At 54.3% G+C, this 11,824-nt stretch overlaps 1 protein-coding gene across 1 annotated transcript in view; it reads right to left on the bottom strand.

Moving 5' to 3' along the window:
* Positions 1-6: 6 nt before the first annotated feature.
* Positions 7-11,824, bottom strand: part of UBN1 (ubinuclein 1) — a gene marked incomplete at its 3' end in the record, with an annotated part of 13,208 nt that continues 1,390 nt past the window's right edge. The window contains exons 3-14 of the mRNA XM_009072935.1: positions 11,470-11,565; positions 11,080-11,214; positions 10,514-10,617; positions 9,033-9,462; positions 7,873-7,943; positions 7,027-7,156; positions 6,697-6,815; positions 5,747-5,875; positions 4,792-4,935; positions 1,976-2,026; positions 814-856; positions 7-495 (exon numbers count right to left, since the gene is read on the bottom strand). Of these exons, the coding sequence (XP_009071183.1) occupies positions 7-495; positions 814-856; positions 1,976-2,026; positions 4,792-4,935; positions 5,747-5,875; positions 6,697-6,815; positions 7,027-7,156; positions 7,873-7,943; positions 9,033-9,462; positions 10,514-10,617; positions 11,080-11,214; positions 11,470-11,565 (1,941 nt within the window). The remainder of the gene's footprint in view (positions 496-813; positions 857-1,975; positions 2,027-4,791; positions 4,936-5,746; positions 5,876-6,696; positions 6,816-7,026; positions 7,157-7,872; positions 7,944-9,032; positions 9,463-10,513; positions 10,618-11,079; positions 11,215-11,469; positions 11,566-11,824) is intronic.

The raw sequence follows: 11,824 nt of genomic DNA, 5'->3' as shown, positions 1-11,824 counted from the left end.
GTAGTTCGAGTTCTCTGTCTTCTTGTCCTGAGCAGACTGACCCAACGCCAGGGCCTGCTCGGCCAGGAAATTGAGAGGAGACTGGAGGGAGCCGGAGGATGACGTAGGGGAAGGGCTGGACTTGGGAAATGTCCTCTTCTCCTCCGAGGATGCAAGAGTTGGGATCTTCTCTGGTGGAGCTTTGGGAGCTGCAGGAAGGGTAAAGTCAGGGCTCCCTCCTGCTCTGCTGTTGAGCACAGCCAGTTCCTTGGAGACTGCGTCGAGGGAGGACGTGGGGTTGTGAATCAGGTCCTCGTCCAGGGAGTCGTCCCTGAAGGCAGCAGCAGTGCCACTGCTGCCGCCTGCCTGGGCTGTCCCAAGGGCCAGGAGTTCCCTGGGCTGGACACTGATGCCCAGAGCTCCTCCCTGGGGCTCTGAAGACAGAGCTAAGGTGCTGCTCGAGTGCATGGAAGGAACAGACGCTGACATCTTTTTTTCTGGCTTGCAGGAAGATTCCTGGAACAAAATCACAAGGGAAGGCACGGTCAGGAGAGAGACAGAGTTTACTGTGGATAAAGGGAAGGGAAGACTCCCAATTTGGGGATAAAAGGCAGAACACACTGGTTCTATGCCTGTCAGTCCCCAACTCCCTCCCAACTGCTGCTGCCACCCATTCCAGCTCTGTTCCAGTGGTTTTTTTCAACCCCTGTACTGAGCAGAGCCATTTCACAGCAGCTGATGTACAGACACGAGGCTCAAGCACAGGATTTAAGGTGACAGCCACTTGACTCTTGGCATATGCCAATCAAGAGAACCAGAAAACACAGAACTCACCTTCACTTTCACCTTAGTAGGAGCTATAACCTTCTTCTTCGTCCTGTTTTGAGGGAGACAAAAGAAACATGGCTCACTGAATGCCCACAGGGAAGGCAGGAGCCAAGTAGGGAGCACACCTGGGCCCTGAGAGTGAAGATCCACTGAGTCTTTTGCAGGGAGCCAAGGGAGCAGAGGCAGCATCTCAGGTTGCTAGGATTCAAAACCACATGACAACCGGTTGCTGCTCTAGGAAGCCCCAACTCCCACACGGGGGATGGATTAGGGAGCAGAGCAGAGGCTTGAAATGAGCAGAGCAGTGAGCCACTCAGAGACACATCCTGCACACCCCACTGTTGCCCTCACTGCTCCAACACCCGGAGAAACTGGCACAGAGGCTGTTCTGGAGAATTCACACATTGCTTTTCAGTTCCCAGAAGAAGTCAAGGATGCAAAAGCATCTGCCAAATCCACACAGAACGGATCACTTGGCCTGGTCAGATGCAATCAATCCCTGGCACAAGACATCCCTGAGCTGCTGGAATGGTATGGCTGAGGGAAGGATGACTCTGCACTTGATTTCACAGTCTTCTTCATACTTCCCCTTGCTCATCCAGTGCCAAGAACAGGACTGTGTGTCGACCAGACATCAGCCCAGATGCGTGTCATCATCAGCACCAACCACCAGTGAGCCCCACGAGGCCCTTGGGCAGTGAGGGCCCTGCCCAGCGGATCCTGACAGCTCTGCCCTCACCACCCACGAGGCTGCTGCACCCACCTTCACCAGCCTGAGCACCCTGTCCCTCCTTTAGCCAGCCAAACAGACCCAGGGAGTCCAGAGTCCAGGAAGCACCGACTGAACAGGCAGCAATAACCACAGGGTTGGCATCACACTCCGTTTTACCTTCACCTGCCTCCCAGGGCTGAGCACAGACTGACCCCAGGAGGCAACCTGGCTTCAAAGTCCCTATTTTTGAGCTGACTGCAAGGCTAAAGCACCTCAGGACCTTGACTGGTGCTGGGGGATGGCACACACAGCTGCCCTCCCTAGGCTTCCCTGAATGAAGCAGCACCAAACAGTCTGGGGGGGGCCAAGCAAGCTCAGGGCCTCCTGCACATCCACCCAGGCCCCAGGGAATGGAGTCCACCAGTTTCCACTCCAGAAGAATGCTGTGATACTCACAGGACTGATGTGAGGTGTCCATGCACACGCCTGCTCTCCTTAAACAGTGTCCTAAGAAGGGAAGAGAGCAATGAGAAGTGATATCCAGCAAGACCCAGTAGAGCAGCTGGGATCACTGGAGACAGAGCTGCACAAAACAGCAGGGGACTCAGGGAAATCAAATCAGAGAGAGCAAACATATTCATCCCTTTGCCAGGAAAGTCCTCCTGAGCTCCCCCACAGAGTTCCCTCTCCGGGGAGCTCTGCCTGTAGGCGCTGGAAGGGCCATTAAGGCAGTGCCTGGACAATAACTTGGGAGAAAGCTCTGCCAGCTTCAAAAGCCAACTGGAGAGACAAGACCATCACTCACTGCTGCCACAGATCAGCCACGAGCTCTTCAGCAGCTGCCAGGGAGACAATTCCTTCCCCTGCCTCACACACAGCACTACCGGGGAGAAGCCTTCCCTCTGCAGCCTTCATGTCCCCAGCAAACAGCTGAGGAGACTCCTCACACCAGCACATCCTTCCCACAACCACTGACTGACCATGACCAGCAGACTCAGCTCCATCTGCGCCCCTGCACTGCTGAGCTCAGAAACCAGAACCTCACACGAGCACTGTGACCAGACCAGATCAGCTGCCTGACACGCCAGGGTGAGGAGTTACCCACACACCTTCAGTACTGGCATGTGCAATACAACTCCTCTCTGGAACAAACAGACTTTTGCCATCCTTTTTCTTGTAAAAAATCAGCTTATTTCAACTGTATATTCTGTTAATCATCTCCTTGGTGTTAGTGGAGAAAACAGTCTCATGGCAGGGCCTGTCTGGACTCACAGAACTGCTCCTCCTCACGCTGGTCTCAAGGATGAGCTTCTGTGAGCTTCATGTCAGGGAACCAAACTGCCTTATCCACAAAACTGTTGCAGTTCTCCTGCAGTCACCAATCCCCCCCCTCCTGTGTGGCTGTCCATCCACCCTCTGTCTTTAAACCGTGAAGTCACAGACTACCTCAGGCTGGAAGGGACCCAGAAGGATCATCAAGTCCAACTCCAAGTCCCAGCAGGAGAAACCATTGTCCTTGAGCCAGGGGAAAGATATCAGGAAAACCACTTTTATTCAGTCATTCTGTAGTTAACCTGACTGGAAGTGAAGTGAGTCTACACTGAGTCCAAGGTGAACACCTGAGTGCCTAAACAACAGTTTCTCTGACAAACTAGGGGTTTTATTCAAAGAAGAGAGTGTTTAAAACTTGGCAAGCTAAGGCTCTCAGGCTGAGTATATCTAGGTAGGAATCTTCACCCACCTGGGTATACCTTCATTAACCAAGCAGGAATCTGCACCCACCTCCTAGTGCTCCTGTCCCACCACCAGGACCGTGCTGCAGCTGCAACAGCCATGGACCTTCCAAGTGGATCTGTGATGTGTTACTCATACTTCCTGCTCTTAGGAACTGGGACCTACTTCCTCCTGTATCCCCCAGGAGACCCAGAAAGCAAACTGAGCACAGAGAAGATGACAGTGCTGCCCAGCTGGTTAAAGAGACAGAGGCACAGAATGGCTTGGGCTGGAAGGAACTGTACAGTTGTCCTTCCTTTCAGCTGCCAGGCAAAACAAAGCAGGCAGAAGGTGCAGAGTGCCAGCAGAACGACTCCATCTGCGTGGCTCTCTGCCATGCCAGCTGCAGGAGAGAGCAGGACACCAGAGAGGGAAAATTCCCACTTACACAAAACTACACACCAAATCCCTACTCAGTCTCTAATAAGCCCCGAAAACTTCCTGCTTTGCCTTTTGTGAGGAATATTCCAGGGAAGCCTTACCAAAGTGTCCAAACATGTATCCTTTGTGACTATAAAGTCATCCTTTGCCAAACAGAGTTGAGAAGCTGCAGGGCACTGAGCCTCACCTCAGAGCCAGTTCTGCCTGCCAGGGGCACCCACCAGAGACCAACACAGGGCCAAGACTGACCATGGGGTTACTTACAACCTGCACTGCTCTCTGAGTAAGTCTGGGGGTGGTGTGACAAGGGAGGGCAGGCCTGGCCTTCCCAGGGCCCTTCCCAGGCTGGAGGGAGGGACCAACACAAACCTTGTGGAGTTCAGCAAAGACCAGTGCAAAGTTCTGCAGCTGGGATGGAGTAACCCCAAGCAGCAACACGGGTACAGAGCCAGGAAGGACCTGGGGGCCTGGTGGGCAGACTGGACAAGAGCCATGGCTACGAGGGTGTCCTGCTGAGAGCTCATGATACACTGGAAGGTGCCAGCAAGAGCACAGCCAGCAGTTAAGTGCCTACTCCTTTCTGACACCTGTGAGGGCACATGGGGACACAGCATCCAGGTCCAGGGTCCCCACAATGCAAGAGAGATGTCAACAGACTGGAGACATCCCAAGGAATGTAGATCCATGACAGCCAAAGAGGTGGAGGGAACTGGGTTTGCCTAGCCTGGAAAAGGAGAAGCCTACGGAAGGAATCTAAAGGCAGTTTTCCACTCCCTAGAGTGGCGAGGACAGGGAGCCACAGAGAAGATGAAGCCAGAGCTTTCTCAAAGGTGCAGAGTAACAGACAGAAAGAGGGAATATTTAATTCAGAGCAGCAAGGGGAATTCTGACTGGAAAGGCGAAAAGATTTCATGAAGAGTGATTAAGCACTGGAACAGGAGCCCAGAGATGCTGTGGTAATCTCCATCCTTGGAAATTTCCAAAACTGCACAGGCCAAAGCTCTGAGCACTCTGATCTAACCCTGAAACTAGCCCTTCCCTGAGCAGGGTCAGACTGATGCCCTTCCCAGGTCCCTCAGGCCAAGGAATCCCTGCAGTACAGCTTGGTTCTTGCTCACCTGGCCTGCATCCAGCCTTTAGGCCAAAGGGGCTTCACCTCTCCTTCTAGGAAGGTCTTCACATAATCCTCTAGAGACTGAGTCTTATTCTTGTCAAGGTCATAACCATCCAACTTAATCTTCACCAAGTGGCAAAGCAGCTCCCTGAGGAACAGGAAGATTTCAAATACAGTTATGCAGATGAACTTTTCCCACTTGGAGATCATTCCCTTTATCCAGGGCTGGATCAATACATCAGGACACACCTGGGCCTGCACCTTCCTCACACAACTGGCTCTGCACTGCCTCCCTGAGAAAGAGGAAGGGAAATACGTCCCTGGCTCTGTGTGAGCACACAGAGCGATGACCCAGGGAGGAAAGGCTTGTTACTCTACATCTTCCCAATTTCATCTCCTGAGGTAGCAAAGCAGTGCCAGAACCACAGGCACCACTACCAAGCACAGCACTGACCCTCCCAGCAGGGACAGGGCAGGAAGCAAAGCTGGCTGGGTCCTACCTGAGTCAGCCATCCAGGGAGCAGCACCCATTTGTTCCAGAGGGAGAGGAAAGGGACAGCAGGTTCAATGCTCACTTCATCCTTTGCCACTCTCCCCTTCTCCCAGCACTTCCCTCTCAGTCAGACCCCCTGGTGCCAGGGGAAGCAACCCCAGCAGCTTCAACTGCTCCCACAGCCAGAACCTGGCTGTGTTAAGAGTCTGTCTGTCCCTCTCCTTTGGCCTCTGCAGAGGCTTGTCAGAAGTTCTCCCAGACTTGGCCTGTGCCTGAAATCAGCTCCACTTTGCAATGCATACAAGGGTGAGATTCAGCAGCACCACGAAAAGCACCATGTGCCACAGCCTCTGACCAGCTGTGCCTACAGGTGATCAGCTCTGCTCTGCAAACTCCAAGATGCTTCACTTCCAACTGCAAAGAGTAGGACAAGCAATGGGTTCACTAATATCTAAGTTATTCAAACCTGATTTCATCATTCCATTGAAATTTCTTCCGTGGTCCTGTCAGGCGCTTCCCTCCCTTTTCTTCATCCTCCTCGTCATCAGAACAAGCTCGGTCTCGCTGCTCCTTGTCCTTCTCCTCTTCCAGCATCCTAAAATAGAGACAGAAAACATGGAAGTCATTGTCCTGGAGGCTCAAGAACTAAGTATCTCTAAGCAGCACTGGTCAGAGGTCCCAGTGGTCAGAGAGATCTCAGCAGATCTCCACAGACCTCAGGCTCAGGGTGGAAACTCCGGGTTTTGTAATCGAGTCTATGGGACTAAACCAGCCTGAGTGTTCCCAGGCTGCATGTTCCCTTGTCCTGTCCCTGCAGTTCCTAACACAGATCCCTCTGCAGCTTCCCTGGAGCCCCTTCAGCTCCTGCAAGGTGCTCTGAGGTCTCCACACAACCTTCTCTTCTCCAGGCTGAACAGCCCCAACTCCCTCAGCCTGTCCTCATAGGGAAGGTGCTCCAGATCAGCTTCGTGGCCTCCCGTGGACTTATGCTGGGGACACCAGAACTGTGTGCAACACTCCAGATGTGTCTCACAAGTGCAGAGTAGAGGGGCAGAGTCCTCTCCCTCACCTGCTGCCTACACTCCTTGGGATCCAGCCCAGGACATGGTTGGCTCTCTGGGCTGTGAGCTCACACTGCCAGGTCATGGTGAGTTTTCCATCAACAGTCACCCCCAAGTGCTTCTCCCAGGGCTACTCTCAATGACTTCTCCACCAGCCTAGAGGTGTGTCTGGGATTGCCCTGACCTAGGGGCAGGACCCTGCACTTGGTTTTGTTGAGCTCCATGAGGTTGGTATCAGCCACTCTCGAGCCTGTCCAGGTCCCTCTGGACCCATCCCTTCCCTGCACACAGGGGCAGTCCCAGGGAGCCTGCTGGGAAGAGCTGCAGGCACAGAAAAAGCAAACAAGGAGCTTACTTAGCAAACTTGGCCTGAGTATGGGCTTGGCATTCCTCCTGGTACTTGGCCACCTGCTCTGGCATGGCCCTTCCAATGGCTTCCTTCAGCTTCTGCAGAGGCTCCTTCAACCGGCCGCCCTGGAGCAGGCACAGAACACAGTGAAGCTCCACACAGCACGTTCCAGCTGGGACTCCCACATCCAGCAGGGGGAGAGAGGCCTGCCCAGTCCCCTGCCCACAGCCCCTGTGCTGCCTGAGCAGGGACACCAGCAGGGCAGGGAGACACCAGCTGTGCCCTGGGGCTTGGATCCCACACACAGCACAGGACTGTGCTGCCCAGAGCACTCACCTGCTCGTAGAGATAGAGCCTCCTGGCACGTTTGAGCAGAGTGTCCTTGCTGCAGGGGAAGAAGGCAGCCAGGTGGGCATACACCCCGGAGCGGAGCTGGCCCGGCAGCTCCCGTGTCTGCAGCTCGATGCTGGGGGAGACACACAGCTGCAGTGGGTTTGCAGGGCAGGTTAGGGCCCTGGGTGCTACAGGGGGGGATCTGCCAGGAACTGCTGAGGCTTCCCCACGCCTGGCAGAGCCAACGCAGCAGGTCTCGGATGGACCTGGCACTGCGGCACAGCCCAGCCAGTCAGGGGTGGCAGCAACACCTCTGGGTAACAGATTTGAGAACGCAAAAAAGTTACTGTGCAGAAGGGATTGTGGCCAGAGAAGAGGGGAGGGAGAATACGTGAGAGGAACAACTCAGCAGACACCAAGAGCAGCAGGGGAGGAGGGGGAGGAGATGCTCCAGGTGCCGGAGCTGAGGATGCCCTGAGGCCTGTGGTAAGACCATGGGCAGACAGCTGTGCCCAGGGAGGTTAGCAGGGAGCAGAGATCCACCTGCAGCCTCTGGAGGAGACCCACAAGGAGCAGGTGGATGCCCACAGGAGGCTCTGACCCCATGAGGAGTCCCTTGCTGGAGCAGCTCCTGGCAGGGACCTGCAGCCTGTGCAGAGAGGAGACCCACAGAGCAGAGCTCCTGGGGGAACTCGTGACCCTGTGTGGGACCTGTGCTGGGCTGGTGTGGAATGACCCATGCTGGAACAGTTCGTGAAGAACTGACCCTGGGGGAATCCCCCCAGGCTGGAGCAGGACAAGGACTCCTTGTATTCCCCCTTCCCACACTTCCCTGCTGGCAGCACTTACTCCAGTATGATGTTGTTGATATCCTGAGTGAAGAACCTCTGTTTGCCTTCTCCCTCTGCAGCTCTGGCAGCCTGGAAGGTAATGAACAACACAAATCAGCAGCAGTTCCCAGATGGCACAAGCCATTGTGGTTTTTAAACCATTCCAGGAGTACTGGAAAACAAGGCACAATTTTATTCCAAATGGGATCTTGCCCTCTCCTCTTCCACCTCCCCAGTTCAAACCCAACCCTGCCACCCAACATGGGAACACCATGTCCTGCCCACAGACCCTCCCAGTCTGGATTTTCCTCTCCAGATGCACTGGGATTACTGCTCTGGAGTGATGCTTCCTCCATTCAGTGGGACAAAGGAGATGGCTTGGTGGCAACGGGTGGCTTTGGCAAGCTTCCCATGGGGAGAACAACAGTTCAGAGCATGGTTTCCACTTCATGTTGGAGCTCTTAGATTGAGCAATACAGAACTTGTTCCTGGAACAGGCAAGATCATCCTAGTCACACTGAATGAGGGTCAGGGATCCTTCTCATCAGGCTCTCTAGATCAATCTGGAAACTAAGCCAAGAAACCAGCAGAAAGAGCCACAGGGGATGTGTTATTCCCAGGCAATACCATGGAAACACAAAAAAACCCTCTGGTTCAGGAAGCTTCCTGAGCTATGACTGCAGCACACACAGCACTGCCCAAAAAATCACACCCATGAAAAGTATGTCCCGCAGGAAAGGAACTCCAAGAAATGAACGAGGTAGTAGCAAACTGCCAGGAACTTTCAGTCCAAACAGCCCTGCACCAGCCTCTGGGGAGAAACCTACTCTGCCCCAGCCCTGGCCAGGCCTCCAGCCTCAGGGCATACATTTGGCCCCACTCATGACAAACTGACTGCGGAAATCGCCTCTTGCATCAGGCCCACACTTAGCCTGGGGAGGGAGAGGAGGAGTCCTGAAAGGTGTGACCTCGAGTGCTGCAGTCAGTAGATGCCAAGGCCAAGGACTGTGACTCTGCCTGAGCCCTGGGCCATCGAAGCAGGTGGCACACAGGGCGGTCCTAGCGGCACTGACGCTCCTCGCGGGAACATGCTCTGTCCCGGGGTGATGCCACTCCAGCCCAGCAGAGCTGTCCCCACCCCGGTGCCCACCAGCCCCACTGCCCCCCGAGCTGCCACACCTGGGCCAGCTCCTTGATGCGTTTCTCCAGAGGGGCTGGAAGGCCCTCGGGGAGGGACGGCGGCTTGAAATCCTGCTCCAAGCCGGTCCCCGCGGGATCACTGCCATCCTCCAGGTCGGGGAGAGGACTGCCCTCCGGCGACTCGCTGAGGAGCCGCTCCAGGTCCAGCTCGCTCAGGGAGTCCATGGCCGTGGCTGCCTGGAGCAGGTCGCTGTCACTGGCGTGGCCGAAGAGCGAGAGCAGAGGGTCAGCCTCGGCCTCCCTCGGGCCTGCAGGCTCTGCTGGCGAAGGAGGCACTGCTTTCTGCTCCTCATCTTTCTTCTTCTGAGCATCCTTCTCCTTCTGAAACTTCTTCAGCATCTCCTTGACACTGAGAGCTCCAGAGTATTTCTTCTTCTTCTTCTCCTTGCTTGCATTTAACGCTGTGAAGCTGCAAACAAAGCATGGAGGAGGAAAGGGACTGAACACCAGACCAAGGAGCAGAGAGGAAACCTCCACCCCAGTTCTCTCCTTCCATAGGCACCAAGTCCCTGGAAAGTCTTAGCCCCTCAACCAATTACACCAGGAAAAATATTCTACAGCCTCTCCTCAGTTACAGTAGGAACCATTCTTCAGCCTCTTAAGGCCCTGCTGCCTGTTCAGCCTGGAGAAGGGAAGACTGTCCTGATGGGACTTCAAGCACCTCCACAGAGCTATGCTTCCACTCAGCTATGAGCATTATTCCAGCAAGGAAGACTGGGAAATGAACAAACTAGTTCAGAGGGACTGAGGCAAGAGGGAGTTGGTGCGAAGCTTTTTGCCTACGAACACCAGGAGAGCAAATTCCTTTCCCTGGCTTGCTACAAAGGAATCAGGCACTGACAGTACCATGCCAGGCATGTGGTTTGGGGATCAGATCCTTTCAGGAAAAAAGAAATTATAAGCAGTTACAGGAAGAAGGAAAAAAACTAAGAGAAAAACGTAAGAAAAGAGAGCAAAGCAACAGAGACACAGACACAGGAAGCGCAAGCAGAGCAGAGCAAGGACAGAGCAACAGGATGAGATGGCTCAGAACAAAAAAAACCAGCACACCATGGTTACAGCCCAAGAGTTACAGGACAGCTGAGCCCTCACCCCAGAAACACTCTGGGCAGGAGTACAAACTCCCTCAGGAGTATCGTCGTCCCTCAGCTTTGGCCCAACAGTCCTTATCTCTGTCTCCACTCGTACTATCTACTCCCACAACCAGTGCCTGAGCAGAGCTGCAAGAAACACCACACTGCAGCCAGCTGTGCCCCTCTTTGCTCAGACACTGCTGCTGTGGAGCTCTGCTCCTTCCCTGAGCATCACTCACCCTTCTTTCCCACTTCTGGAAGCACCAGAGCTTTCCCTGCTAGTGTTTATGCCATGTGCACCCAAACCACCCACACTGCAGCAGGTGCTCCCTGCAGCCTCGTGTAAGTCTGCAGAGAGGTGTGGAGCAGCAAGCATTCCTTCCTTACCCAGCCTTTGGAAACTTGGACTTTTTCGATTTCTTTTCTTTGTCATAGGAATCATCTTTCTTCTTTTTCTTCATTTTTTCACCTCCATCTTTCAACTTCCGCTTCTGCAGAGGGTTAAATCCAAGTCACAATCCTCCTCCTATACCACTCCTAGCACCCCCAGAGACACTCTGGGACCTCTCCCAGAGACCTGAGAGCACTAGGCACATGAACCCAACCCCCTCAAGCCTGTCACCATGGTTCTGGCATGTTGCCTTCAGCATCTGACAGCACACACAGCTTCTGCCCACTCCCTGCACCCCACAGTGTTCAGGGCCTTTCAGGGCGACAGGGAGCTGCTGCCACCTCTGCTCTAGGAACCAGGCAACCCCTCCAGAGTCTCATCCCTGCCAGACACACTTCATTTTCCTATGACATATATGGGGACACCATGGGATTTCAAGCGCTCATCCTTATTCTGTCCACACCAGGTCACGAATCTCTCCCATCTGGAATGCCAACACACTTTCATGCAGCAAGCTCTGAGTTCCAACAGAGGAAATCATGGGAAAAGTTGCCTTGCTGACCTTGGGACACTTCTTCTTCTTCTCTTTGACATAGTCATCCTCAGACTCAGATGCCTGTCGAAACTGCAGCGTCCCCGAGTTGATGTAAAACCCTCCATACTTTGTCGTGAGAGAGGCAGGAACAAGCTCATCATACTGGAAATAACAAAGAACACTTGATTATCACTCTAAGCTTTGCCTGTTATGCCACAGCTGAGCTGCCAGAGAATGGAGTGGGATTTGTGCTTCCCCAAGAGCAGCCAGGGCTGTGGGATGCCAAGCAGCATCCTCCTGCCTGCAGCCCCCAGATCTCTCACCCCCCAGCCCTGGCACACCCCTGGCTGCTCCCAGGCACCAGCTCAGCCCCCAGGCAGACACCTTCGACCCCCTCACACCTGCCCTGGCACTCACTGCTTCAGAGTTATCGATGAAGGAGTCAGACTCGTCATAGCCATAGCCCATGTCAATCAGGTCCTGGATCCGATCCTTCCTGCGCCTCTTCCCACCCTGGGCAAGCAAAGATTGACACTGTGACCATCCTTCTTTTCCAGGCACCACAAGGACAGCTCCAAACAGGAGCCAGACACTGGCTCCAGGACAAGAGTGACCCTGAGCTACAGCAGAGCCAAAGCAGAGCTAACCCATCGCACTGTGCTCAGGGAGTGCTAAATCCACTCTGAGGCCTCATCACTCTGAACTCCCATAGTGCAGCCCAAGGGAAGCAGGCACTGCCAGCAAGGCTGCCCCGTGCCAGCAGGCCCACACT

The sequence above is a fragment of the Acanthisitta chloris genome, unplaced genomic scaffold, assembly GCF_000695815.1.
Source record: "Acanthisitta chloris isolate BGI_N310 unplaced genomic scaffold, ASM69581v1 scaffold3814, whole genome shotgun sequence".
NCBI lineage: Eukaryota > Metazoa > Chordata > Aves > Passeriformes > Acanthisittidae > Acanthisitta > Acanthisitta chloris.
This window is presented reverse-complemented; position numbering and strand designations above follow the sequence as displayed.